Here is a 27,855-nt window from a genome sequence, read left to right as displayed (position 1 = left end):
TCCTACTCGACGACGACGAGGAGCTGGAAGAGGAGCTGAAGGAGGTGGTGCTGGTCGTTGTGCTTGAGCTCGACGATGAACTTGAAGTAGTAGAGGTCGAGGACGAACTCGAAGACGAGACCCCGAGAGCCCTCACTCCAAACACCTCGTAAACGACAGTTCCCGTACTCGGACCTCCACACGAGTATCCAGTCTCGAAGTAACAGGGTGTCGTGCACAAGTTATCATCGGGTCCAGTGGAAAAGATGGGATTGATGTCCTGAGAATAACTTGGGCTCGGAGTGGAACAAAAGCACTGTTGGTAGTTGCCTATGAAAGCAAAGTTCGAGCCGAAGGAGCTACAGCTTTGCTGGCACTGTGTGGCGTTGCCAATCGCGTAAATATAGTTCGTTCCGACAGTACCAAAGTTGCTAATGGCACCGCACCCCCTATAGCTATATCGGAAGCGAGGAGCCCTATGTTGAAGGGTGTTGGTTGGTCCGGCACTTGTTGAGGTTGAAGTCCGTGTAGAGGATGTCGTGGTTGTCGAAGTAGTCGTAGACCTTGTGGAGCTGCTGCTGGTCGTTGTAGTAGTTGTGGTTCTAGTCGAGGATGTTGACGTCGAGGTTCTAGACGTGCTGGTGGAGGTTGATGATGTAGTAGTAGACTGGTAAGCGAATTGGCGAACCCCATAGACGTTATAGATGATATCGCTGCCATAGTTTCCTCCACAAGCATAAGGATTGTTGTTGGTACAAGCAACGTTGCAAAGAGCGGCGTTGGGGTTTGGCACCGACGCGAGAACAGGACTCGGTGAATTATTCGGGCTGTTAGGGTCTGAACACCAGCACTGCTGATTCGCATCGTTTCCCACAGCGGCGAACGCAGAGCCAAAAGAGTCACAATCCATTTGGCAGTCTTGGACGTTTCCATACGAGTAAGAATAGTAATCGTAAAAGACTGCGTTGAAGTTCGTGATCTTGCCACAAGCGCTGTAAGCATAGCTGTACGCCGTTGGTGCTTGTGCTACTGCGTGAACCAAGGGGGTTAGAAGTCCCAGGCCCGTGGCCAGGATCTTGAACTGGGCCATCTGCATTCTGGAGGAAGGCCGTGATGGTAGATGAACGAACCACGGCAGCGCCCTACCGCTGATGCTGACCTGATGACTAGAATAGCCTGAGTTGGAGGGTCATAAGTACCAGCAAAGATGAGAAAGACTTGACGGGTTGAGAAAGCACAGGGCGTGAATGGCGGCAGGAAGCCGCAGGATCTGGCAAGATATCTGATCGGGCCGTGGCATCTCACGAAATATCACGTAGAGTCATCAGTCGGCTCAGCTCCTTCGTATCAGCAGCAATCATCAAATTGAATTGAGTACCTCGAATTTGGTTCGGTTCTTGGCATGAGGCCACATACCAACAAGACGCGTCTCGTACATCATCCGACATCGACGCCTCACGTCCTTCGGGCTCGACCAGAGGGCCGACGATCAAGGTTTAAAGATGGCGAGGCACGGAGAGGGGACAAAAAGAGAAATGATGATCACGGCGGATTAAGATTGCGGGAGAGGCCTTGATCGTGAACGGTTGAGACGCTAATTACATTCCAGGTTCCAGTTCGTGTCTCGATCACAGTTTTGGACCCTGGATCCTTGGGTAATTCGCTCGAGGATAGGCTCTTCTTTGGACTAAATTGGCAAGATGGCAAGCAAACTTGCGTTCCAACCCACTTCAGCCCTGAATAGCTCGCTCATTTTTAACAATGCCTGACCTTGAACATCATCCCAACTGAGTTAATACGGTGGTACCCTCGGACTCTTTGCTCCCCCTGCCTGTTGCTGAAGCTAAATGTTGACAACCCCCCCCCCCCCAGCTCGTATTCCAGGTTATGAATAGCCTCTACCAGCACGTTGATACTTGGCAAAAGCCGTGTGCCAACGAACCGGGTAGTAGGGTCGGGTGTAACATGAACCGTCCAGACCGTGTAACCTGCTCACATTCCAGCGGTTGAATCCACGTGAGCCCACGCATAGCAATCCCCCACGCCACCATTCCCCCTGCTTCCCTCCCTTGGTGCGGCGCGGACTGGACCTGACACGCCAGGGACCCCCAGGGACGCCTCCAGGGCTCTTTGAGAGGTAAATTGAACCATGGATTCTCGCGCTCAGCTAGCCACTTGTGCAACGGCGAAAGATGGTTGATCGATGTGGGAAGCAAGAACCGCGGAAACTCAACGTCGCTGATGTACCCGGCTGAAAAACGCTTTTTTAGATCGTCAAGAGGATGCGATAATTTATTGATGCAACTATTCCTTATCCTCAAGTAGACAGGGCCAAGCAGGCATCAACAGCTTGCCCGACTCTCCCCTGTTTCTGGTGGACCACATCCGAAATGATCTCCCTGTCAAGATCGGGGAACATCCCTTGCAGGGTCTCGACGACGTTATTGTGCTCTACCCTGCTCAGACGCTGAGCTTCAGCAACTTCGGCGCTTGCCTGCCTCGCTGCAGCCTCTTCCGCTGATAAGTGGTGACGGGAAGATGGCGGCCGTCCATCGGGTGATATTTCGGCGCTCGGTCTAGGCGATAGTCGTTCTGAGGATTCTCGCGGCCTCGACGTCGGTCTTGACGCGTTACTAGGTACAGGCGGCGCAGGAGACGGCTCATCCGAGAACATGCGGCCGATTGTGCTAAGAGGCTTCTGAATCGAACGGAGAAGTCCCGTAATGGGAGCTTGGTCATCTGAATCTTTTCCGCCTTCATTCGATGAGGTCGACCGACGGGGCGTGGACGACTCTCCCATGATGTCTAGGGAAGGCCTTGTCGAAGACTCCCCGGTCTGGTATTCGGTTGATGACTTCTCCGAGAAGACGGGTTCTTGAGCAACAGCGGGCGAGTCAAGGCGGTGTTTTTCAGCGATCGCAGATACCGCTGCTTCGACGTTCTTTTCGAACTCTTCGTCGGTAATGGTCAAGGTTGTCCGGTCCATATTTTCGATGAATTGAATGGCACCCATCTATGTCATGTCAGCACTGTGTAGCACAGCTACGGCCACAATGAGACCTACCAGAGATGAAAGGTAGTATCCGGCTTCACCACCCAGCTTCTCCTGGTTTCGGAACCGCAATATGTACTGAACGTTTGACACTAAATGTTCTGGGTTGGCTTGGAGGACAACATAGATGAGGAGGGGCATGAACGAGTCGGCTGAAGAGTCCGATTTTGAGTGCTTGAGCAGGCCTATCGTAGATTAATCCCTGAAGTAGCGACATGAAGAAGAACGGCGACATACCGAAGATCACTTTGCAACAGTTCAGTACGCAAATGATCTTGTCTCGCGGCGCTCGATATGACTTGATCTTGAGGATTTCTTTACATAGTCAGCGGCTAGGGCTATGTTGAGATTGGGTGAGTAGGTACCTTGCTGGGCGAGCTTTAGGAATCGCTTGCCACTATCACCGGCTGGCGGTATGTCAAGGTGATCCTCCCGAAGCCACGCATAAATGTTGATCTTTTGTGTCAAGATATCATCTCGTTCCACGTCCTCCTGGTGTTGGCCACGCCGGCCAGGCCCCATCGGTCGCTCTCCGCCTCGTCTTTTCGGCTTCGCTCCAGGTATGGGCTGTGGGGGAGGGATTGCTGGGGAAAATGTTTGTGTGTAGAGCCTGTTCATGACTAGCTTCTCCATTCCCTCACGAGCATTGTCGAACTCTGCGTCGGAGACGTCTCGCCACACTTCACACTGCGCCATCTTGTTGGCAATGAAGGCGAGGAAGTCGCTAATGATTTTGACTTGTTCGTGTACCATCCACTGCCGCTTGCCAAACTCTGACAAAAAGGACTTGAGGTATCTGGCGACTGGGTCCGCCTTCTTGTTTCGTAGCTGTTCTAGGAATCGATGGAAGTCGAATGGAAGCGCCGGCTCTGGTTCGGGTTCAGGGGGTGGCGGCCGATGTACGGGCATGCCAGGAGACATCTGGGAGTCGATGCTCATCTGACGATCATCGTGAGATCGCGCTGGTGTCGCCGGCGGTCCGTCTTTTGGGGGAACTGGCGGCCCTTGATCGTCAGGTGCTCTTTCTTTAGAGAACATGCTAGCTGGAGAGGCCGATTGTATTCTGAGGCCCTGGAGCTCCTGTACCTGGTGAGACAGTGAGGGTACCAGTGGCTCGAGGCTGGACTTCCGGGGTGGATGCTGTATGCCTGGGCTACCTAGCATAGGCGAAGCAATCTCCAGCCTTGGGCTCATGACTTCTTCAGCTCCTGGGCCCCCACCGTCGCCAGTGAACTGCTCCATAATACTCTGGATTTCGGACCGCGAACCATTCTCTTGCTCATCTTCGCTTGCATATCTGCGCTCGTCATAGCCAGCATCAGATCGTGTGGGGGATGCAGAGGTAGGCCGGCGTTTGGCATTTGAGGGGGTTCGAGATGGAGGCTGGGATGTTCTTGGAGTTGGGGGTGTTGGGTCGACATATGTCGTGGACTCGATAGTAAGAAACTGTGTGGCAGTCTCGGCAGGGAGAGGGCTCGTGGGCTTCAAAGTCGCTATCGACGAAGTCATTGGTTCCGGAATGGTCACTGGAGCGGGTTTGAACACGGTCTTGGGCGAGTCCTTGGAAGGTTTGTCGTCTACATTTGGGTCATCTTTCGTGGTGGTCGTTGTGACCGGAGTGTCCTCGCCAAAGTCGATCAGATCGTCGGTCGCTTGTTGTTTGCCTGCTGCTTTCGCTGACAGCACGGGCTGTTTGTCTTCAACATGGTTGTCAAGCTTGAGCAGCTCCGTTTCAGCCTTGGACCCCGCGGTCTCGGCGCTCGTCACCGGGGCGGCGGCAGTATCATTCTGGGGGGCGCCAGAGAGGCCGGAGGAGTGATCTGTAGGATCTATAGAAGACATACACCACAGATCCTGTAGAGTAGAGTGATTCGTGTTTGGTGAGCTCCAGTCAAGCCGAGCAGCGGGGTTCGGCGTCGAGTTGGGAGAGGCGAGGCTCGAGCTCAGCAAAAGGCGGAGGGAGGAACAGTCGCTGACATGCAGATGTGGCGGTCGGATTAAGTCGAGCTGCGAGGGCTGGAACTCGATGTAGGATGCAAGAAAAGATCGGGGATCAGCAGATCAAAGACCCTGACTGCAGATGGGAGGTGTTCGAAGGTTATCGGTGGGAGGTGTGTTGCTGAGCTATCACGGGAATGGGATCAGCAGTCGAAGGTAAGGTAGCAGTGGGTTGGCCGTGTAACGGCGGAGAGAAGGCTGAGAATGTTGGTGTGCAACGGTACCGTAGAGATCCCCACAATTCGTGGGGTGTGGCGGGCCTGGAACTGCACGCCCGCACGCTCACACGCTGCAATGAGTGACTAACAGCAGTAAAATAGAGGGCGGGCGAGTTTTGCCCAGAGTTTTGCCGGAGATCCAGGGTTCCCAGGGTGCAGAAGGTCCGACCGACGTCACTCAGGTCCCTTCCTTCCTGCCCTCCTTCCCTCCAACTCTGCAGTGGAGACATCGGAGACAACATTTAACCGCTCCGATTCTTTGCACGTGACTCAAGTGTCATGCCGCGTCGGAGCCGAGAGATGATCCGCCGTGTCTGACCGTCCGGATCCGGATGGCTCCACTGCATGCCGCCGAGTCCCCGCTGTCGTTCCTGGCTTGTTCTTCCGTCCCGGCGCACGGAGCTTCTCTGAGGACTGTTCTGTCTCATCTCCCCTGACATCGGCAGGGAATCAACCTTACCTGCTAGACCTCAACCTCGGCTCATAAAGACTGCATCGCCGCTGTCGACTCATTGATCATTGATGCGCCAGAGGAGCTGAAGCACCCATGAATCCAGGAGAAATTCTGCTCTCTCCTCTCATTTATGACAAGAATCAATCAACCAAACTGTCGGATCGGCGCAAGGGAGCATGTCTCAAAACCTCTCGCAGGTCTTTCTTATTCTGGGTGCTTTGACGGATGGATTTCACATCTTCTTCATTTTGTTTAATCTCCATTCCTCTGCGACTGCGCCGTTGACTGACCCACGGCGGAGCAGGCAGACGTTTTTGACATCTTTTTGCTTTTGCTCACCGTCCGGTCGGAATCCCTTCAATGAGCCAGAACAGCCCATCTCCATTTTCTTTATTTTGACTGCCCTCTCGGGGTCCAAAACTCTGCGTTTCCCGCGTCCGAATCCCGTTGTCTGACATTACGCTCGGTCCTCTGACAAGTGTCAAGCGGCGAGACCTTCTTTCTTCTCCAATCCAAAAGCGGATTTGACTTGACCTCCCCGAGCCGGCCGAAGCCCACCACACCAGACGTCAGACCCGGGATGAGAGCGTGAAGTCTTACCTGTCAGAACGAAGCGCTGGTAGTAAGCAGCGCGGGCTCTGAGTTGCCAAAAAACCTTCGGGCTCATCCTTGTTCAGGAGTCTGCTTTGTGATCAGTTTCTCGTTTCGATCCGGTCATCTCAAGTTTCAGGTTGGAACTTCTAGAACGTATCCTGTTCCTCCCAACTCAAGCGGCCCACAACGGACGCCGTCAAGTTCGCAAGCTACACTTTTATCGACAAGCGCCGTTCTCGTGGCAGGGGACCTCGTCGTTGATGGGCCACCCTTTCCTCTCTCTCTCTCTCTCTCTCTCTGGTTTTTGCTCAGTGGCAGAGACATCGTGTGGGAGGGTCACTGACAGCTGGCTGGTCTGAAGCCCGTGAGGCCCGATGTTAGTCAGTCTGAATCTAGCGTTCACTGTCACGAGGGCAGGCACTTTTTTTTTTACTTTTCTAGCTTCCTCTGGGCATCTGGAGTCGTGAAGCTTTACGCTTAGCTGCGTGAACGTTGTGCTGACAGCAACCACAACGGCACGTCACATCTCATTGATGCTTTTCTTTTTCCAGAGCCGATGAACATTGACCTATTGGCCGTTCGTTGTGTTGGATAACACGAGGCCGTCCGAGGCCATCGGCTGCTTGAGGCCCGAATGATAGAGTTCTACATCCAATTCCCCTAGTCCCCGAGCCTTGTCGATCCTGGGTCGTTCTCTAAAACAATCTCTACGAAACGGCGGTCCTCCTCCCCGAATGAACAAGGCATGAGGGGCTCTCGACCTTATCGGATTTAGGCTACCGAAGAGAAATCAAGCAGCCATGCCTCGGTCCACTCGATCCTGCCTCCCGCCCTTTGGATCTCCGATAAACGACATCGATCAGGCTACATGCTGGATGCGCCACTACCCAGGGGAAATCCAACGGGATGGCGTTGTGGAGTGGTCTTCCCGATGGCTTGGCTGCCGCATCCTGGAGACCTGCGACCGTGCTCCTCCGGGAAGGGAGTCGTGTTTCCCAAAACGGACAGACTTGCGATCTGGACAGTCCACCTTGACCTGCGCCTCAGGAGATCCCATTGACCCCAGATGCATCTTACACGCCAAGGGACACCTTTTGGGGACGTCTCTTGCTTACTCGAGCTGATTCGAGAGATGCGACTGGCCCAGACGTTTGGAGCTATGGGACGAAGGTGACTTGATGTGGAAACGCCAACAACGGCCGAGGCGGAGGTTTGCACTAATCGTCATCTCAACACCAGCCCAACGGCGTGGGTTGACGTGCAGAAACTCTCTGTATAAAGGTTGCGGCCAGACCCTTTGACTTTATTCATCTCATCATCATCATCATCAGCACATCTCATCTACAACACGCAGCACTCAGCTCGCTAACATTCCAAGCCCCGGTGGCAGTCATTCTCTTTCGCGACGCTGTATCTCAGTCTGCTCTGTGAGCCATTCTCTTCAACCTTTTCTCAAAATCATCACGATGAAGTTCTCCGCCGTTCTCGCCCTCGCGTCTATCGCGGCTGCGTTCCCCACGCTTTCCGAGCCCGAGCTTGATGAGCGTGATATTCTTGAAATCGAGGCCCGCGATATCGAAGCCCGCCAGCGCGGCCGTGTCGGTTCTACCGCCAAGGAGTTCTCGACTGGCGGTTGCAAAGACGTCGTTATGGTCTTCGCCCGTGGTTCCACCGAGGTCGGCAACATGGGTACCATTTGCGGCCCTCAAACCGCCAACAACGTCAAAGGCCAATTCTCGAGCGTGGCCGTTGAGGGAGTCGACTATGCCGCTGGTCTCTCCACCAACTTCTTGCCTGGCGGCGCTGACCCCGCCGGTGTCGCGGAGATGAAGAAGATCATTGGCGAAGTCAACTCTCAGTGCCCCAACTCCATGTTGGTCGTCGGCGGCTACAGTCAAGGTGCCGCCGTCACTCACCGCGCTGTCGAGGACTTGCCCCAGGCCCAGAAGGACCAGATCGTAGCGGCCTTCATGTTCGGCGACACTCAGAACACCCAGGACAAGGCCCAGATCCCCAACTTCCCCAAGTCCAAGACCAAGATCATCTGCGCCCAGGGCGATGCCGTCTGCAAGGGAACCCTCACCATCCTGCCGGCTCATCTGTCCTATGGCAACCAGGCTGGCAACATGGCCGACTTCATCAACCAGAAGCTCACTGCAGCCGGCGCGCAGAGGCGCAAGTAGACGCATATCACGATTGTCATGTTTATGAGGCAGAACGAGGGGGGACATTTCATGAGTATCCATGTACACACTGTGGCTTTGCATGCATTGAGCGGCGGCCTTATTTTTTCTTCTTGTTTCTACTTCTCTCTACAGGCATAAAGAGATATCCATTTCTACAGTTCGCATATTTGGGAAAGGCATTTTGTGTGTGTTTTGAAACAGTGCAATAATTAGTTACTACGCCTCCTGGACTTGGTATTCTGGCGACGGAGTATCCGGTGAGAGCTTGAGTTTGCCTTGGTACTTTACCTGAGGCTGGGTACAGATTCATGGGAGATGGGCAGCCAAGACACGCCCCAGACACTCGTTGATCGATGTGCAATAAAGAAGAAAATTCTCCGAACCTTGTGCTCCATTGTGAGGCATGTGCGGTGTGCTCTGTGACAGTTGATGACTGAAGGCCCCGGCATCTCGGGATTCAGAGGGACGGGGTTAAGCTGGCGACGGGGAGGCAACGGGGAGGCGGACGGCGCCGTTGTCGTACAGTGCTTACATAAGTCGACGCCTTGGTGGCACTGTACGTACTTCTGGGTATCACAGCCCTGTCGCGCCTGATGACTCAGGCAGAGGCGCGACCTGTCGCACTGTAGTGCGGCATCTTCTGACATCCCGGTGCCTTCTTCCTCTACCAGCGTCAAACCTGTTGTTCTTCTGTCTCCCCAATGTCTTGTTTGTTTTTTCATCCCCAGCTCGCACTTCGAAGCACATCAGATGGGATGAAGGTATCATCGATCCTCCCGTCGGCAATGCATAGAGTCGCTCAGCTGGAAATGATAAACACATGCCGACGGCGGCGGCAGCGATCAACCTCCATCGAAGGCCGCCATTCCTCTTCAAGGCGGCCATGAGAATTGTGTGTGCGTGATACTCCACCAATGTGCGACGTCGCAACGAAGGGTGTTGCCTGTTCAGCTTTCGCCCGAACTTTCTGCCCTCGTATGACGCTCTTCGGGGAGAGAAAGGCTGAGGCGTGCCTTACACTCCCAGGGCTGGGCGGCTGAAAGTCTGAAGACACCAGATGGCATCCGTGCTCGACCTTGCCATTCGCACCTCGGACGCCTTGATTTCTCCGGACGCACGGGGCCTCGATGTCGCTTGCTGTGGGATCCGCGGATCAACGTGGACGGGACGGGGAGGAAACACGATTGTCGCCAATACGCGGAGCCGCCTGGCAGAATTTATTCCATGAGCCAGCCGTTGCGCCGATCTACCTAAACAAGACTTCGAGATGGAACAAGGCCAGACAGTTCGGGTCCGGTTGACCGATTCGCGGCTAGCGACGCTTCGAGCAGTGTGCCCCGAAGCCAAGCCATACGTTGGACTGAGTTCATCCCTGCCATCAGCTCGTTGCTTTCTTGGCGCCGCTGCGTTGGAGGGCATTGAGCGCAGCGTTAAGCTTTCGCCCATCACCGCATGCACCGCACGTGGGAAAAGACTTCAATGGCAGCTGGCAGATGACGGCGTTGAGCTTCTTTTCGAACTCTAGAAGAACCTTCGGTCGACTTCAATCAAAACGGCCTGGCCGCTCGATCTTATCAATCGAGTCCGAGAATGCACGCTTGCACTAGCAGCGATGCCCGCCACAAATGTCCATCAATGACCAGCGAGAACCCCGGCCAGTGTGCCCACCACGTGGGGAGATCAACACGGGATAATGGTACCAACAGGGAATCCGCCCGCTGATTTCTGCCCTGGATAATCGTCGCTGATTGATATCTTTAGCAACAGTTTTCGCCTGCTGCCTCTAATTTCGCCAGTTTTCCTTGGCAGCCCACCTTCGCGCGGGATGCAGGCCGTTAATGACGAACTCGATGCCCACTGTTTCTTCTCCATTGCCGCTGCCCATGGGGTTTTCTCTCCTGTCATCGAACTTGACCGGAAAAACACCAGAATGGCAGTGCGCATCGTCGAACCCTCTCCTCTGGACGTTCAGATTCGTTGAGAAAATCGGACGATCTCGAGTGTTGCGTTTGAATTTGCTGCACCCTTGCGATCTCCGTAGGATCCGAACCGATGCGACCGCTCGTTTTTCGCAAGGAAATGATCCATCACGCAAGACGCGACTCTTGCCCTTGTCACTCGCTCAATTGATGCCGTCGTTACGATGGACGAGAAACCAACGACCGAACCACCGACCGTAGGCGATGCGCCGCGGCCCGGTCCCGACGAAGCCCCCGACAGAGCGCGGTGGCTGGGCGCTAATTCGAGACGCGATGCTGTAATGTGGTGCAAGAGTGTATTTTACGAGGTTGTCCTAGGCCGAAAGACATTGCCGCCTTCGAAGAATGGCCGAATTATTCCACTACAGCTGGACCAAGATGCGCCCCTAACGGACGAACGACGAGGCGGGCATCCCTTCCTTTCGAACACCATCCGAACTTCCCGATACACTGTTTATGACTTCATCCCGAAACAACTCTTCTTCCAGTTTTCCCGAATTGGCAATTTTTATTTCCTCTGCGTGGGCGTACCGCAGACCGTGCCTGGCCTCTCGACCACGGGAAACTTTACGACGATTTTGCCGCTGCTTTTCTTCGTTCTGGTCACTGTCGCAAAGGAAGGATATGACGATTTCAAGCGCCACCGGCTCGACACGGTGGAGAACGCGGAGACAGCGCGTGTGCTCAAACACTCGAAACATCGCAACACTAGCTCGCAGACCTGGCAGTCCAAGCTTCGAAGCGCTCTGCCGGGAAGTCGCCAAGTACCGGGCGCCGGCCAAGCAGTAGATGATGGACCCTGGATAACAACGAGATGGTGTGATATCGAGGTTGGCGACCTCATCAACTTACGAAGAGACGATCCGGTCCCTGCCGATATCGTACTACTCCATGCCGACGGCGAGAATGGCCTTGCTTACATCGAGACGATGGCCCTTGACGGCGAGACGAACCTCAAGAGCAAGCAAGTGTCGGCTGCATTGGAAGGATGCGATTCCGTCGAGAAGATCCTGGCCTGCGATGCCGAATTCGTGGTCGAAGACCCAAACCCTGACCTTTACAAGTTCGATGGTCGAGTGACTGTCGACGGAAAGTCGCTGCCACTGACTTCCGCCGAGGTTATCTACAGAGGCAGTATTCTCAGAAATACAGCGTCCGCCATTGGCATCGTTGTCAACACTGGGGAGGAGTGCAAGATTCGCATGAATGCTAATCAACATCCCAAGGCCAAGAAACCCGCGTTGGAGACCGTGGCCAACAAGATCGTCGTTTCCCTGGCGCTCTATGTCATCATTCTTTCCGTCGGCTGCTCCATGGGGTACGTATTGTGGCAGCGATCGCAAGAGAGGAGGACATGGTACCTAAAGGGCGCCGAAGTCAAGTTCTACGAAATCATCATTGGTTTCATCATCCAGTTCAACAATGTCATTCCGTTGGCATTGTACGTCAGTCTCGAGATCGTCAAAGTCGGACAGCTACTCATGCTCAATTCCGATGTCGAGATGTATCATGCCGAAACGGATACTCCAGCTCGATGCAATACAAACACCATCCTCGAGAACTTGGGCCAAGTCGGCTACATCTTCACCGACAAAACGGGTACACTAACGGAAAACGTGATGAAGTTCCGCAAACTCAGCATTGCCGGCACAGCTTGGCTGCATCAACCGGACGTCGAGGTCGCAGATGGTGATAGCGAAAACAACAGCTCTGTAGACACTCTGTCTGAGGCTAAAAGGATCCCGCGCATTTCAACCCAGCACGTTCGAACCGATGCCATCGTAGACGACTACGTTCAATCTCCAACGACTCTCGGCAGACCGTCGATGGCTCGCTCACGGGCACCATCTACACGAAGATCGTCTTCCCAGTGGAGATCCACGGGCCGTCCGGATCATGTACAGCCCGATGTCACTACCGGCGATCTTCTAGAGTTCATCTCTCTGAGGCCTCATTCCCTGTTTGCGAGAAGAGCAAAAGACTACATCCTTGCGATGGCGCTTTGCCATACCTGCCTTCCGGAAATCCGCAACGGCGAGGTCGAATACCAGTCTTCGTCTCCAGACGAGCTGGCCATGGTCAAGGCGGCACAAGAACTCGGCTATACTGCTGTTTCGCGGACATCCTCAAATATCACCTTACGGCAAAGCTCTGAAGCTAGTGATGCAACCAAAGATATGATGTTCCAAATTTTGGATGTCATCGAGTTCAGTAGCCACCGAAAGAGGATGTCTATTGTCGTGCGGTATCCCGATGGTCGTATCTGCATTATTTGTAAAGGCGCAGACTCGGTTATCCTGCCGAGGCTCAAGATGGCCAGCATGGCGTTGCAAAAGGCCCAGGATGTTAGGCAAAGTGCGGACCTTGAACGCGAGCTTTTGCGCAAAAGTGAACAGCATGAGCCGAGAATCAGTATTGGCGGTCGCGCTAGCATGTCTTTGCGAAGAAGCATCGGAATCGCACGCGGTACCCCAGGCCCGAGTGTTCGACCCCCTATGGATCGCAGTCAGTCTTTCGAGACGAGCAAGTTGCGCAAGTCGGGCGACCTCTTGCGGCCATCCATCAACATCCGCACGACTTCGTTCGAAGCTTCGACGGGCTCTCCCACTTTGCCATACCACACTCCCGAGAAATTCGCCTTCCTTGACGACCCCGCCATCGCTGACGACTCAACCATCTTTACCAGATGTTTCAAGCATCTTGACGATTTTGCCACCGAAGGCCTACGAACGCTGCTTTTCGCTCAAAAGTTCATCTCGGAGCAGGACTACCTCACCTGGAAGAAAGCATTCGACGCCGCATCTACCAGCTTGACGGATCGCCAAGACAAGATCGAGGCTGCGGCGGAAACGATCGAGCAGTCATTCAACCTCGTCGGTGCTTCAGCGATTGAAGATAAGCTCCAACAGGGTGTCCCCGAAACCATCGACAAGTTGCGGAGGGCGGACATTAAGATCTGGATGTTGACAGGCGACAAACGTGAAACAGCAATCAACATTGCCCATTCAACCCGCATCTGCCAGCCAGTGTCCGATCTGTACACTCTGGACGTCACTAAGGGAGACCTCCAGGGTCAGCTCGTGGCGTTGTCCGAAGATTTGCACTCTGGTTGTATTCACACTGTTGTCGTTATCGATGGACACACCCTGGCCATGATCGAGAAGTCGGACGACTTGACGGCCCAGTTCTACTCGGTGGTTCCCTTTGTCGACTCTGTCATTTGCTGTCGAGCGTCGCCGGCACAAAAGGCGCTGATGGTCAAGACTGTCCGCTCCCAGCTACGAAAGTTAAGGGGCCGGATGGGTCACGGTCTTACGCTCGCCATTGGTGACGGCGCCAACGACTTGGCAATGATCTCTGCTAGCCATGTCGGTGTTGGCATCTCTGGAAAGGAGGGGTTACAAGCTGCTCGAGTAGCCGACTATGCCATCGCTCAATTCAGGTACCTTCAGCGACTTCTTCTCGTGCATGGGCGATGGAACTACGTGCGTACAGCCAAGTTCATCCTGTGTACCTTCTGGAAGGAGATGTTCTTCTACCTCCCCACGGCCCTATATCAGCGCTACAACGGTTATACAGGTACTTCATTGTACGAAATGGCTAGTTTGACTGTCTTCAACACGCTATTCACGAGTCTGTGCGTCATCTGTCTTGGGATCTGGGAACAAGACCTCAGCGCAGATACCTTGCTTGCCGTTCCCGAGCTTTATGTGTACGGTCAGCGAAACATGGGTCTAAACCTAGCCAAGTATGCTGGATGGATGCTGTCAGCGGCAATTCAAGGCGTATTGGCATACTGGGGCGTCTGGGCGGGTTATGTCTGGTTTGCGCACTCGAGTGACCAGGGTCTTTACGCCGTTGGCAACTTAGCGTTCACCCTTGGCGTTGTCTGGATCAACTACAAGTGCTTGTAAGTGGAAGATGCAGGCGTTTCCTTGCCTGGAAACCAAGACTAATTCTGTCGCAGCATTCTCGAGACGCACCACAAATCGGGTGTCGTGATGGGATGCTTCCTCCTCACCTTCTCCGGATGGTGGGCTTGGCAAGGATTTTTGTCGTCGATCTACACCCGCGCCCCGTCAATCTACGCCGTACGTGATGGTTTCTCAAAGACCTTTGGTAGGGACTGGACATGGTGGCTGACGCTGATTGTGATGGTTACTCTCTTTATCCTCATGGAGACCATTTTCCGCACCCTTCAGCGCTCTCTCATCCTCGCGGGGATGTGGAGGTGGCCTTGGGTTCGCAAGGAGGACGACGTTTGTGCGGATGAGTGGCGTTTAGAGCTCTGGCAGGAGCTTGAGAAGGATCCTGCTGTGAGGGAGAGGCTGAAGAGGTTGGCCAGTGATGAAGATGAGGAGGTGGAGGATTGCGGGGAGGATGTTGTGGTTGGTGAAGCTGAGAGGGCAGCTTGAGTCATTCCTTTGTGAGAGATACCCCGTCTGTTCTATACACTGGTTTAAAGGCCTGAATACGTGCAAACTGTTTTTATCCAACTGAACCACGTCTCCAGCACCAGATTCCTGACTCACATGGGAGGTACGTACTGAGGGCCTGAAGCTTTCGATAGATGAAGGAAGGTGATGGCACCCTGTATTGAATCCTTCCCGTCGTTACACACTTTTCTGTATGACGAGTTTCTGTAAACGCAACTACTATGACTTGTATCATGCTTCAAACACAGGCTGTGCATGAGGTGGAGAGGCTCATGGGTATGGGGGTCGGTGAGAAAAAGACAATACTCGGCTGAAGGAAGACCATCCAGGGGTATCTGGAGTGACGGTGCATGTGTTGCCAGCCTCGAGTCTGGTGCGAAGATCGCTTCAAAAGTACAGCTATGGCTTCCCACCTGTGCAGTTGCTATCGACAACCCCGGCGATGCCGGAACACGGCTACCCACATCGGACCCGAGTGCCCCACACCACGGAGCACCGGCCCGTGTGGCAGCTTGCAGTGCCGTGGCGGAGGACAATGCACTATAGCCACGACCAATCATTTACGCCAAATTACGACAGACCAGGACGGAACTAGTCCCATACCCATCTGACGGGTAAGGTTCCTGGTTGGTCGGACGGCGCCATAAGCACTAAAACCTGCCATCTTCCCCCTGTGTTCAACTTGGAGGTATAAAGTTGCAAGCGACACGAGGTACCTACATAAAGAGCATTCTCTGCCGGAAAATCCGTTTCAATTGCGCCAGAGTTTCGATGCACACATAGATCCGGCTTAAGACATCATGGCTAGCATTCTGGGGCTCGACGATGGCTTCGTGCCCTCAGTTGCACTGCTCACCGCCATCACTGTGATGCTGTACCTCGCCTATCTCATCAGATCGCCCGTCACCATGGACGTTAAAGAACCGCCTCTATTGCGCCCGACAGTTCCCTTCATCGGCCACATCATCGGTATCTTTCAACACTCGTGGGAGTATCTTGACCTTGCCTAGTAAGATTCTCGTCGGCAACCCTGGTGCGTGGCACAGCGCCAATACTGAATGCCTCTGCCAGTGCAAAGTCGAAAGCTCCCATGTTTACCCTGCCCATGCTAGGCGGTAAGATGTACGTCATAACAGAACCCGAACTCGCACAAGCAGCGCTCCGGAACCGCTCCCTCAGCTTCGACCCGTTTCTGAGAGACCTCATCAAGGGGATGGCTGGCGCCAGCGCGCAGACTATGAAGGCGTGGGATGATCCGGCGTTTTACGGCCCTTGGGTGAAGAGTATCTACGGGGGTATGGCGGGGCAATCTCTTCTTGGGCTCAACATCTCTGCCGTGGGAGGGATTGCGACTGCGTTGAACGAAATTGGTGACAATGTCGAGGTTGCGGATCTGTACATGTGGAACCGAAAGCTGTTCACCCTAGCCAGCACGGATTCGCTGTATGGGAGTAAGAACCCACTGAGGGCGGATAAGAAACTCATTGAGGCGTACTGGTAAGTTCCTTCAGATGATACTCTAACTTGAAATGAAGCGGTCTGACTGTGAGTAGGGACTACGAAGCCGACGTCAACAAGCTCATGCTGGGCATCTTCCCCTCTCTCGTCGCACCAAAAGGCTACCGCGGCCAAGCCCTCTTCCAAGAAGCCTTTAAATCCTTCTTCGATTCCCAGCTCCACGAGGGCGGCGACGTGCCATCCCTCGTCAAAGATCGTCGGAGACTGAGCATGAGCTTTGATATGACTTCAGCAGAAGCCGCCAAAATTGAGTTGATCTTCCTCCACGGCGCCATCTCGAATACTTTCCCTGCATTCTACTGGTTCTTCACCCGAGTGTTCAGTCAGCCCGCGCTTCTCTCGAGACTCCGCGATGAGGTGCAGGGCGTCATTGAGGAGAAGAGCCGCGATGTTGTCCATGGGGAAGAGAAGAAAGTGTGTGTGCTGCATATTGAAAAGTTGGAGGAGAGATGTCCGCTGCTCATGTCGTGCTTCCGCGAGACGCATCGGTTGTATGCCGCGGGTGTGCTCGCGAGGAAGGTCATGGCTGATACGACTGTTTCTGATGGGAAGATGAGCTTCGTCGTGAAGAAGGATTGGCAGATTTCTGCACCGCAAAAGATTCTGCAGACTGACTCTGGGATCTGGGGAGATGATGCGTTGGAGTTTATCGGGGATAGGTTCTTGAAGGTTGCGGAAGAGAAGGGGGAGGCGATTGTTAATGTTGCTGTCCGAGGGTTCCTTGGCTTTGGGGGAGGGAAGCACATTTGGTAAGTTACTTGTTTTCACAATCCTTCTGTCGATGAGTGTGTTCAAACTGACAATGGGCATATAGCCCCGGCCGGTACTTCGCGAGTGGTGAGCTGTTGGGTTCCCTTGCGCTGCTGGTGGCTGGATTTGACGTTATCACTTCAGATGGGGATGCACTTGTGGTTCCAAAGGTTACGGCCGTGCCTCTGACCGGATCTTTTGGAAAGCCGGTGCCGGGCAGCGACCTCAAGGGCCGGATGCGCAGGAGAGCAGGGTGGGAAGATACCAGGTGGGAGGTTACTGCATAGTTGATGATCGCCTCCAGGGGACGAAGGCTGAAGGGAAAAAAGGGTGAAGCAAAAGTTCGATGAAAGGACCTAGCTAAAAGGGCATAATTTATCTTCTTACGTCAGGCCTTTCTATGCATGTGGTTGTCTCCAAGTAATGTACATGATCCTACCTGTCATTCGTCTCTTCTCTCGAGTTTCCAAAAGGATTCTGAGACATCTAGTAAGTACTTCCAGTCTCTTCCGGTTGACGTACTAAAGTATCCTTAACATCTCTTCTTCATAGTAGAAAGGCCTCTTTCTCACCGTAGCGCAAACAGTATCAGATCCTTCGCAAATTTCAACAACTCTCTCTTACACATATTCTCTTCAACGGCATGCACTACTATAGAAGTAACTGGATGCAAGTTACCGACATGAGTCCCAGGGCTTTTGTTTAGATCAAAAAGACCACATCAAACCCTGGCCAGATAAAGCCCACCAACTATCTAGAGGATCCCTATGTTCTTGCCTCCATTCTTCATGTCCTCTTCCTAGCCTTCGCCAAACTTCCACCTACTCTGCTTCCGCCGAAACACTCGTTCCAGAATATTCCGCTCTTATACAAAAAGAAAAGAATGTGAGCTAATAGTATGGTCTTCGAGGTGAAGTATCACTTTGTTGTGCGCGTGGAGGGTCTGGGGCGTAGAATTATCACTAAGCATTGTATTCCTTTCTCGAATTGTCCATATATTTATTTACAGAAGTGTCTTCTACCCAAGGCTTGTACTCTTGAATCCTTACACAGCACTACCCAGTACAACGACCAACCCCTAGATATTTACTATATTCAATCCATTGCCTTCCATTCCGGCATACTCTGTCGTCACACCACAGAAGGTGTTTTGTTTTCTCTTACCGAATGTGCCTAATGATTTTCGAGATAAAAATACGTGGGCGTGGAAATGATGCCATTGATATGTTGTGTCACAGCCTCTACATTCAACGTCATGACAATTCTCGGTGCCAAATGGTATGAACATGGTTTTATCGCATTTGCTTTCTCTGGCCAGGGCCTTACAAGACCACGACTCAAGTTCGCACCCTTCTACGGGAGATTTGGCACCGAAGGCCGCGCCTACTCGACTATTCGTCCCTAGGCAGGAGCAACTTCGGGGGTCAAAAGGCCTTAGGAGTTGCCCATCGTTATAAGTGACATGTGGGCAAAGTAGGTCGCCAAACTCTTGACCAAATGCTCTCAGCTCTTGGTAGAGACGAATATCTGTGACTTGTTCCTTCTCAGTCACACGAAAGACTGGCAGACACCAATGGAGACCCAAAGAGTGTTTAAAATCTCCATTCCCATGTCATGGTCGACTTGGTACACATGTCTTGAGTATTACTCGAGGGGCGTACCATGGAGTGAAAGAAACCATATCAGTGGGGTCGTACTTTGCTAGCACCGAAGAAGCTATGTCTCTGCAATCTTTGCACCGCGCGAAGCAAAATCTATCTCCCATCTTCAGTAGGGCGGTGTCAACTCCTTCTTCGTTCTTGATTGCCCGGCGGAGTGAGGATGGTGACACCGCGATATGGGGGCAAAGTCGAGCCACCCCTTCAGAGCCAATACACCTGCATGTTTCGGAGGGTTGATTTCTTTGGTGATAAGAAAAATGCAACTTCGGGTGCCGGTGTCCGCACTCGGAGCAGAATAGAAATTTGCTGCAGTAGAAAAGCCAGCATGATCTGGAGAAGTCGGGCATCTTCCTCCGAGTTGAACAGGCGACGCAAAATCCAGTTTCCTTTACCCGCAGTCTTGTCTCCTTGTTTGTAGATATCTTCCCCGTCATCCTCGAATGCAACAATCTTACTCGAATATGATCATCCTTTTTGATACAGTGAAATTTAGCGAACGTTTTACCTTGATAGATCCCCCAGAAGGTGAAAGACACTTGGCGTAGCATATAAATGTCGACAGTATCCAGTGTTTGCATGATAAGTAACAGCAACTCGTCTAGTAGCCTTATGAGAAGGCTGGGGCGCAGATTTCCATCGAATTTGATCTCCCAGCTCGATGGCCCACCTAATGGCGTAATGGGTTGTGTTCCAATCCTTTCGATCTGGGGAATTCTGATGTGGTCAGAAACTTCTGGGGTTTCCTGGCCCTCTCTCAAAGCGACTTGTCTTGACCTGTTCACTCTAGGTGATACAATAGGAGAGCTGGTCGTTTCGATCGACGGAGTGTTGGTCTGATTCGTAACTTTGGGGGCTTCCTGGGCCTCATCTATTTCCGATTGACTTGAGTATTTCGCTCCGGACGGTAGAGTACAAAAGCCGGCCGTTTCGGCTGAAAACTCCGCCGGCTTTCTACTCATTCACTTTTCGACACCGTCTTTGACCAAGCCACAGAGTCCGACAAATGGGAGGCCGAAGAGACCCATCTCGATCGCGAAGAATTCAAAATTGATCTTGGTGCTCGATGGTTCGAAAATGTTCCAAAAGCGAAGAGTGCGTATTTAGGTTTGGGAGTAAGTGAGTCGTAGGCGAGTTCGATGTTTGATTTATCGTGAAACAATACGGCCTTCGACAAATGGCAAGATTAGCATAGCGTCACTATCAAGGTGCCATTCTTCCCGAACCTTCCACTCACGTGAGCGCCCTAACACTACCCATCTCTAAACTCTGCACTTCTGGTCATCAGGGTGATTCGTGATATGGCAGCGCCGAGATGTTGAGGTTTTCCTTTCGGCCTAGAAACGACTTGATATTTTGCCGACATTACTCCGGCCAGTCAGTGGCTCAATCTGTGTCTAATCTGGCTCTTCACGTGGTGGCTGTGGCGTATATGTCCAGGGACGACCAGGGCACGTGACGAATGTATTGACGAGACAGGTATGAAGTGGCTTCTATTACTCATTCAGATTGAGCGCTGCGAGAAAGGACCTAACTCTAGAATGGTTGCAACTGTGAGTTCGTATCATGAGGCCGTCCGGCGTCTGATTCGTAGTGCCGGTGGTGGTGTACCAACCGTGATACAGAACCAACAGAGCTTCGTTGACCTTAAGCGGACTAGTCACAGTATTTGCGGCTGTCTGTCTTCGACATGTGAATTTCTGCATAATCTGGCAAGGACCTAGTCTGGAACCCCCGGATCGATAGCATCTATGTTGATGGTATGAGAGCTTCACAGTGCAGCACTGTTTCCATTCAAACTCACATGATGTGCCAAAGGGCATAATTTCAACCCCTGTGTCTGTCAGAGGTGATGTTGTGTAATCCACAGCGGACGCAAGTCCGCTGCCGCGAGTATTGTTGAATTCGTCACCGCAGCTTCTGCGACGCAAACATGGAATTATTCAAACCGCGGTGAAGAGAACCTGCGCAAGTTCTCGTTGGGACAGGGGGTACTCTTCGACTGCAGGGCCGAAGCAAACAATCAACTTGCGGCACAGAGCCAACCAGCCAGGATGAATCGTCGGAGCCTCTCCCAAAGGGTATTGGAGAGGGGTAATCGATCGTAAAATGACCAGACCTTGAAGCGATTCAATTTACCGTACGGCCGAGATTTCAGGTGGATCGGAATGATATGTCCGTAGTAGCTGGCGAGAGATGCTGCGTCCTTGGTATTGTCTCTCTGTGGAATGCAGCAAGTGCTTCTCGAAGGAATTTGATCGTCTCTCGATGCGTTCAGCTGCGTGTCCTCCGACGTTGGGTCGCACCTGAAGTCGCAGCCACGGTCCCGTTTCGTCACGTCTTGCGTTCTCACACAGCAAATGAGACATCAATAAGGGCCAAAAGTCTTTTTTTACTGACAAAAACAGAACTTTTACTTTGGTGGTGAGACCTGTGAAATCTAAACTTAGACATACGATATCTTGAACACCTATCTCTTTTCGATGTCCGCATCATTCCCATTCACGACAGGCCCCTCGGCCTCTGAATCCTTGGCCGGCTCGGCCCTGCCGACAATCTCTGAGCTACGGAAAAATACCACCACAATCGTAAGAGAGGTGATGCCGAGCGCAAAGTTCATCCAGTTGGCGGCCCGCAGTCCGTCCAACGACGGTTGGTCCCACTCCAACACCGGGCCCGCTTCCTCAACCGATACACCCCTGGCCTTGGCCATGATGGCCGTCTGGACGGCTGTGGAGATGGCCAGGCCGATGGAACGGCCAACTTGTCCCACAGAGTTGACGAGAGCGCCGCCAAGAGCTTGGTCCTCCTGCGGCAGGGCCTTGGAGACAAACAGGATGAGGGTGGGCCATGCCATGTCCGCGCCGATGACTGACAGGATCATAGCAGGTAGTCCGTAGGCGAAGTATGATGTGCTCGTGGGGATTGGTGTTGCGAAGAGCAGACACGCGATGGAGACGGAGACGTTGCCGCACACGAGGAGTATGTACGTTGGCACACGCGAAATTAGAAGCGCAGCTGCCCAGGCCACCATAATCCCGCCGATGCCAGTGGGAAGGAAGTAGAGCGTGGTCGTGAGGATGGACTTCGCCTGGTAGTCCTGGTAAAAGTAGGTCGCAAAGATGAGGAAGTTATTGAACGAGGCGAAGAACATGGCCATGATGGCGAGCGCGGCACAGAACTTTCCGCTGTGGAAGATGGAGGTCTTCATGAGTGGAAGGCGATCTGTCTTGAACTCAAGGTGACGCTGCCAGAACCAGAAGACTCCCATAATGATGAACGAGACGACGATGAGGACCGAGATCCAAGGAGTCTTCCAGCCAACGACGTTACCCTCAGTGAGAGCCAACATCAGGGCCAGGAGGCCAATGGTGATCAAAGCTCCACCGATCCAATCAACCGATTTCCTCGCGCTGACACCCTTCTTAGGCAACGTTGGCGCAACGGGAGGGATGAAAAATATGCCCGCGACAGCGACTAGGCCTGCGAGGATAGCCATGACGCCGAATACCCACTTCCAGTTGGCGTATTCGGCGATGAAGCCAGATAGAATGGTGCCAAAGGTGCTTCCCAGGGGTACGCCAGCTCCGTATGCCACGAAAGCATACGTCTTTGCCTTTCCAGGCGGGAATGTTGTCCCAAGGATTCCAATAGCAGTTGGTACGTTGGCGGCGGCGCCTAGACCTTGTAATCCGCGGAAGACATTGAAGGCGATCTCGTTGGGGATGAAGGGGTTGGCGATGGTCATGACAGCAAGCCAGGCGGTACCAGCGATGAAGATGATGCGCTTGTCATAGATGTCGGCGATACGACCCCAGAGGAGTAGGAAGCATCCGAATGTGAGAGAGTAGGCTGAGACGATCCATTGGAGACGCGACTCTGGGATTCCAATGTCCCTACCGATAGTGGGGAGAATAATGACCACGGCTTGGACTGAGAGAGTCTAGACGTCATCGTTAGAAGGTTCGGTAGACATCGTGTCACGAAATACTTACGTTCATGAAACTTGCACCGCTGACAGTTGTGACGAGGGCGATGCTACGGGCCTTGGACATGCCCTGCTTCTCTGGCCCGCTACTGACACTGCTGGACTCATCGTCGGTTTGGAATCCCTGGCTACACATGACTGCTGATGTCTGAACATCTTTCTCCGGATCTGTCACATCACCAATGTTGTGGGTGACGATGATCTCAATGTCCTTCTCTTCGCAGATCGGTACTGTCGCATGAGGGACGTCCCTCTCATCTTGTGAGCCGTTCATCTTGCCGCTGGTCTCTCTTGAATGAGATGAGAAGAGAAAGAAGAGAGCATATGAATGCTTGGAAGGCTCAAAGAATGTTGTTCTGCTGAATGGAGCGTGATCTGATCAATATCGCGCGAGGGACTTCACCTTTTGTATCCAAGATCATGATGTGGATGCGTACCCTTACCCCGGCCATATTTGCTCGAGATCCCTCCCAAGAGAGAGTGTACCTCCTCCACCATCGAGTCTACCCCGGCCAAAACTCGGTTGCGGAGGGTTGCAAATGAAGTTGGTAGTGGAGATCACCAGAAAGGGTGTTGGATCCTTTTCTTCTGCGATGCACTCGACTAGGCTCGCCCTGGCCTAGACGGATGGAGTCCCGCGAGCCAGTGGGATGGGATTTGCGCACATCTCAAGACATGCGGAACCTTGACCCGGAAGGCGAACTAGACACAGGTTGGTTGATGATTGCGAGCCATCGCCCTTGTGGCCGTCCCCTTCTGCTGGCACCCCATGTCCGTCTCCGGGAGAGGCTTCCGGGTAATGTTCCGCCGCGGCGGGTGAGACCGCATCCCTGCACGGCGAGGGCCCGTGAGGAATGAGCATCACTTCTCCTTTCCAGTCCGTTAGGAAGAAAAGAACGAAATCTGGCGCTGAGTAGTGATGACCCGCGGCCAAGGCCTGGGTTTTGACGGTCGCCATTGCTTGCGTTCGCAAATCAAAAGTCTACGACTCACCGGAGGATGCACGGAGCTTATGTCGGCAGTCGTCCTGACCACGTCTCACTGCTCAGGAGGAGAGCTGCAACGCTGGTCTGACCACCAAACAACGCATTTGTTGATCTTTCGAGTCTTACCGCCGCCTGTTTGGTTAGAGAAAGGAGCATAGCAGATACAGCGTCCTGTTCAAATTTCTTTGTGCGTCGGAGAAAAAACAAAACAACAACAACAATAATCACAGCTGAGGCGCTGCAGTGTCTGAGATGTTCCCACTTGGTAGATCGAACGTAGGGAGAAGGTGAGTACACAGAACTGACAGACTTTTTCTTGGGACTCGGGAGGGGGCATCAGTTTCACATTTGTACATTTTGCACACTATGTCAGTCGAGACATTGGCGCATCGGGGCTTCCTGAAAGTGCCTCGAAGAAGAGCGAGGCGTGAAGTGAGTCTCCCACCCCTCGTGTTGGTGAAGAAAGGAAGGGAGACGACCTCATGCAGTTGGTCGTCATTTTGGCGCTGCTGCGGCCTCGCAATGTTTCCCCCCCTTGTTGAGAAAAGAACCTACTTAAGCGAAAGCTCGATGCAGCAGTCCAATCCTAGAAGAGTTACATAACAATAACCGGTGCATTCCCAGAGGTCTGGCTGACCCCCCGGCCAGGAGGATGCGCACATAACATCCAGATTGCAGAAGAAAAAGCAATTATCCAGGAGATCCGAGTGTCCCCAGAGGTTCAAGGGCACCAAACAAGCAACGAGAACTGCGAGGCTCAGACAATGATGCCAGGTTTCGTATACAATGAGGCCTTCACGGACGCGTGCGATGGAAATTCGTGGGAGCTGAGCTCGTGGTATGGCGCGCGCCTCACGTTATCCATCATTCTCTTTTTCCCTCGTTGCTTTTCTTCTTCTTCCTCACAGATCTACTTCCCCGATACCCCTGCTCTTTGGGCGAAGCCTCCAAGATCCGGCAGGATCCCTTTTTCGATCTGCGTTTAGGTGCCGAGGAATGGCCCCTTCACCCCCTGCCATGCATATGTGGTTGGTGTGTGTAACGATAGATGCTGGATGAAAACAACATCGGGCGATTGGAACTTATCAAAAGCAAGAAATCGGAGACTCGCGATGCACCCTGCCGTGGTTTGAGATCATGTAAGTGCCCACGAGTCCTTTTGCGAGTGCGAGGATGATGGACCAACTGCTGTTGGTGTATTGCCGCTCAGACCATCATCGGCATTTAAGATGAGTGTGACTGAGTGGTCATGAGCGACTGTGAATAATTTCTATCAGATGTGATTCAATGATGCTTTCTTTTTGGAAGATGCCCCCGCATGTTCTTGTGGTACTCTTGAATAACTCCTCATCCCTGGCACAGAGATCGGGAATCTCTCGCTTCGACTTTGCGCAATCGCTTACCCATTCCGTGGTAGTGGTTCTTCTTGTGAGACACATGAGTGATCGCTGAACAGGATTTTTTTTCCATCCTCTGACGAGATAACCATGAGCCTGTGAGCTCCAAGGGAGGGCCGCGTCAAGGGTCCCGGTAGGTAGTGCTGGGCGACGGGGAACAGCATTCCGTCTGAGACTTTGCTTCCCGAATCGTCTCCAATAGCTCGATTCAGGCATGAGGAAATCGCCTGAAAAAATGATGCCCGATTTCGGGTGCCCTTTGCTGATCTCGTATTTTGACACACAGCTTCCAAATTCTTGGGAAAGGGATGGCGCCTGTCTTGTTCGATGACATACTGTCAAGGTTCCGATTACATGGTTTGTGATTTTTATTTCCACTGACGGGCGGCTGCAGATTACTCGATCTGAATTTTCCGAAAGCATATCGTCGGTGGTTGATGCAAGGGGCCGGAGCATGACGGGGAGCCGCAGCCGCCCTCCCGCCGTCCGGTAGAGACTCGGCCACGGGACGGCAGCACCCGAGTGGATTATGACTCTGGGCCGAAGCATTATCATCGAGGTCTCGGTATGAGAATCTTGGTAATAAGAGAAGCTGGTATGACTGTGATCCTTTTGCCCGCGTGTAACCATTGTCCTCAAAGCACACAAATGTGAGACAATGAGAAATTGCGAACCCTACAAAACGCACAACCCAATTTGATCCAATTGCTCACAATTTGACCTCACTCCCATCGATGATCAACGATATTAAGAGGCGGCTCCTTTCGAGTCACGAGTGTCTTCAGAAATGCTTACACGGTCTATGTAGATGACGCCCAAAGTCCAAACATCAATGGTAAGATTGTGCAGTAATACGGTATATGAGTAGACCATTGCGTTCAAACGGCCAGGCTCGTTGGGCCACCTAGAACGGTCTTTAAGAGCAGCAGATGCTAAGAGTGCTTTATGAGATTCAATCATGGAATATCAGGTTGGGAAGATCTATAGATCTCAAACTGATACCTCGCGTTTACTTTGAAATATCTTTGAGTCTCATCGATCAACTTTGCCTAAATCCTTTCATTCTTCAACAATGGCTCGAGATTCGAGTATTCACAGGGCCTGATGCGATGTCTTTGTCGTGAGAATCGACAGGCATCCCTGCTTCTAGTTTCAGTGAGGCAATATGGAAGACTACAATCGTCTTTGTGGCCCGAAGCTGGAAGATTGGAGGAGCTCAAAGATCGTCTTTTCCAGCTTCTAGCCACAAAGATCGTCGTGATGTACCATGTCTAGACTGAAATTTCGTCAGAGCCCAAGAAATGACAGCGAGAATTCAGAGAAAATATTCCGCACACTTCGTGGTCCTTCGGTCGAACCTGTCCTTTCTATGGAGACTAAAGGCAGGTGACGCTAGTATTTCTTTCAGGTCCCGAGTCACCTTGAGTTCGAAAGGCAATTTGGCTGAGTATGGTAGGTGCTTTAGTGAAGTTAATTCAAGCACATCATCAAGGAGCCGCGTGGTCCAATTGTCCATGGTTTCTTGATACTTCATGTCTTTCGGTCTGGTGTTTAGGAGCCCATCTTGAGCTTGCCAACTTCAGACAGAACCTTAGGCTGATAAGCCAGCATTCTGAACGACCCGAAGCTCTTTGCAAGTAACACCATTGTAGGAACCTGGGTTTAGACTTTTTGGTCAGACGTGTTTGTATTCGTTGCTACCATTCCAGAACGCCCTCAGAGTATACAAGACTGGGACTTATGTGGGTAACAGAAGTTGGTACAAGAGGTATTTCAGTATGTTCTTGAGATAGATCCTCCTGTCTTCCACTTCTACTCACGAGTCACCTTGGTTAAAGCGCAGGAATAAGCCGATACATTTCACAGCCTCAACATTGCGAGTACTTCGATTTGATGGAAATTAGGGCCTATATCCCCTTAGAACTTCGCATTCGCTGCCTTCTGTATAGCGCTCAACTGTCTCTCTGAGCTCTGCAAAACAAAATGGTCCATCTACGAACGAAAAGTCTGTAAGCAACTCTTGAAGTACTCTTGCACCTCCCACCCAATTTCTGGCATTGCTCTTTCCTATTCTAATCCTTGGGCAGCTTGACCTCCTCAAATGGGCTTTTAGCAAATTATGCCCCTGTTCACTTCCACTTTCACCCACACCTCCACTGCAAACCTCTTTACCGCGTGTCGTAATTTCTCAAGGAAAGATGGATCTTTGGCCAGATTTATGAAGGCCATATATCTTGGTTTTGAATGACTAACAATTCCCTCAATACCTTCAAGCACCAAGCCTTCAATTTATTGGAAGACAACTTCATAAACCTGTCATCCGACCTCGGAAATCCTTTCATCTTCACTGTGCTGTAACATAGGCATGGGCTCCAGGCAGCTCACATTTCGGACTCCCATATCCAAGGCTCCCAGCCTTTTCACTATCCTTCACAATCTCAACTTCACCTTTCGTCCTTATCCAGGCAGTCCATTCACCTTTCAACTAACGTCACGTGCCTGACGACCTCCCGACCGCCCAACGAACTGCACCTTCCTTCCACCCTCCGTACCTGCCTCCTTCGACCTGCCTGCTGCCTCGAACCGCCATCGAACCGCCCGTCCTCCCATCCTTCATCATAAAACCTCCTCCTCCATCCCGAAATCAAGACAATTCCTCTTC

The 27,855-nt window shown here is 52.5% G+C and overlaps 8 protein-coding genes across 8 annotated transcripts; 3 read left to right on the top strand and 5 right to left on the bottom strand.

Annotated features, from left to right (window-relative positions):
- Nucleotides 1-329: 329 nt before the first annotated feature.
- On the bottom strand, nucleotides 330-1,095 carry BDZ83DRAFT_795309 (uncharacterized protein; the record flags this gene model as incomplete). Its single annotated transcript, XM_060515836.1, has 2 exons — nucleotides 668-1,095; nucleotides 330-581 (listed from the first exon to the last, which is right to left on the bottom strand). Coding segments are annotated over exons 1-2 (564 nt in total), but the record flags the coding sequence as incomplete, so codon positions are not given.
- Nucleotides 1,096-1,840: 745 nt separating this feature from the next.
- On the bottom strand, nucleotides 1,841-4,873 carry BDZ83DRAFT_678620 (uncharacterized protein; the record flags this gene model as incomplete). The annotated part of the gene is made up of 4 exons (XM_060511180.1): nucleotides 1,841-2,992; nucleotides 3,044-3,216; nucleotides 3,269-3,346; nucleotides 3,397-4,873. 4 exons carry the CDS (start codon nucleotides 4,871-4,873, stop codon nucleotides 2,297-2,299), a joined length of 2,424 nt encoding a protein of 807 aa, XP_060361244.1. The 3' UTR covers nucleotides 1,841-2,296.
- Nucleotides 4,874-7,761: 2,888 nt separating this feature from the next.
- BDZ83DRAFT_585894 (cutinase) lies at nucleotides 7,762-8,478 on the top strand (the record flags this gene model as incomplete). Its single annotated transcript, XM_060505888.1, has 1 exon — nucleotides 7,762-8,478. The coding sequence occupies one exon, from the start codon at nucleotides 7,762-7,764 to the stop codon at nucleotides 8,476-8,478; it is 717 nt and encodes a 238-aa protein (XP_060361243.1).
- A 2,146-nt stretch (nucleotides 8,479-10,624) lies between these two features.
- BDZ83DRAFT_755459 (phospholipid-translocating P-type ATPase) lies at nucleotides 10,625-14,875 on the top strand (the record flags this gene model as incomplete). The annotated part of the gene is made up of 2 exons (XM_060514617.1): nucleotides 10,625-14,370; nucleotides 14,428-14,875. 2 exons carry the CDS (start codon nucleotides 10,625-10,627, stop codon nucleotides 14,873-14,875), a joined length of 4,194 nt encoding a protein of 1,397 aa, XP_060361242.1.
- An 821-nt stretch (nucleotides 14,876-15,696) lies between these two features.
- Nucleotides 15,697-17,451, top strand: BDZ83DRAFT_755458 (cytochrome P450; the record flags this gene model as incomplete). The annotated part of the gene is made up of 4 exons (XM_060514616.1): nucleotides 15,697-15,905; nucleotides 15,968-16,393; nucleotides 16,450-17,163; nucleotides 17,229-17,451. 4 exons carry the CDS (start codon nucleotides 15,697-15,699, stop codon nucleotides 17,449-17,451), a joined length of 1,572 nt encoding a protein of 523 aa, XP_060361241.1.
- A 1,163-nt stretch (nucleotides 17,452-18,614) lies between these two features.
- Nucleotides 18,615-20,126, bottom strand: BDZ83DRAFT_19165 (uncharacterized protein). Its single transcript, XM_060501600.1, has 2 exons — nucleotides 20,049-20,126; nucleotides 18,615-19,990 (listed from the first exon to the last, which is right to left on the bottom strand). The coding sequence occupies exon 2, from the start codon at nucleotides 19,782-19,784 to the stop codon at nucleotides 18,777-18,779; it is 1,008 nt and encodes a 335-aa protein (XP_060361240.1). The 5' UTR covers nucleotides 19,785-19,990; nucleotides 20,049-20,126; the 3' UTR covers nucleotides 18,615-18,776.
- A 1,080-nt stretch (nucleotides 20,127-21,206) lies between these two features.
- BDZ83DRAFT_733575 (major facilitator superfamily transporter) lies at nucleotides 21,207-23,343 on the bottom strand. Its single transcript, XM_060512920.1, has 2 exons — nucleotides 22,818-23,343; nucleotides 21,207-22,765 (listed from the first exon to the last, which is right to left on the bottom strand). The coding sequence occupies exons 1-2, from the start codon at nucleotides 23,082-23,084 to the stop codon at nucleotides 21,293-21,295; spliced, it is 1,740 nt and encodes a 579-aa protein (XP_060361239.1). The 5' UTR covers nucleotides 23,085-23,343; the 3' UTR covers nucleotides 21,207-21,292.
- Nucleotides 23,344-24,912: 1,569 nt separating this feature from the next.
- Nucleotides 24,913-25,797, bottom strand: BDZ83DRAFT_19153 (uncharacterized protein). Its single transcript, XM_060501598.1, has one exon. The coding sequence runs from the start codon at nucleotides 25,746-25,748 to the stop codon at nucleotides 25,044-25,046; it is 705 nt and encodes a 234-aa protein (XP_060361238.1). The 5' UTR covers nucleotides 25,749-25,797; the 3' UTR covers nucleotides 24,913-25,043.
- Nucleotides 25,798-27,855: the final 2,058 nt, after the last annotated feature.

Source organism: Colletotrichum acutatum, assembly GCF_030867785.1.
Source record: "Colletotrichum acutatum strain CBS 112980 chromosome Unknown BDZ83scaffold_101, whole genome shotgun sequence".
Taxonomy (NCBI): Eukaryota; Fungi; Ascomycota; class Sordariomycetes; order Glomerellales; family Glomerellaceae; genus Colletotrichum; species Colletotrichum acutatum.
This window is presented reverse-complemented; position numbering and strand designations above follow the sequence as displayed.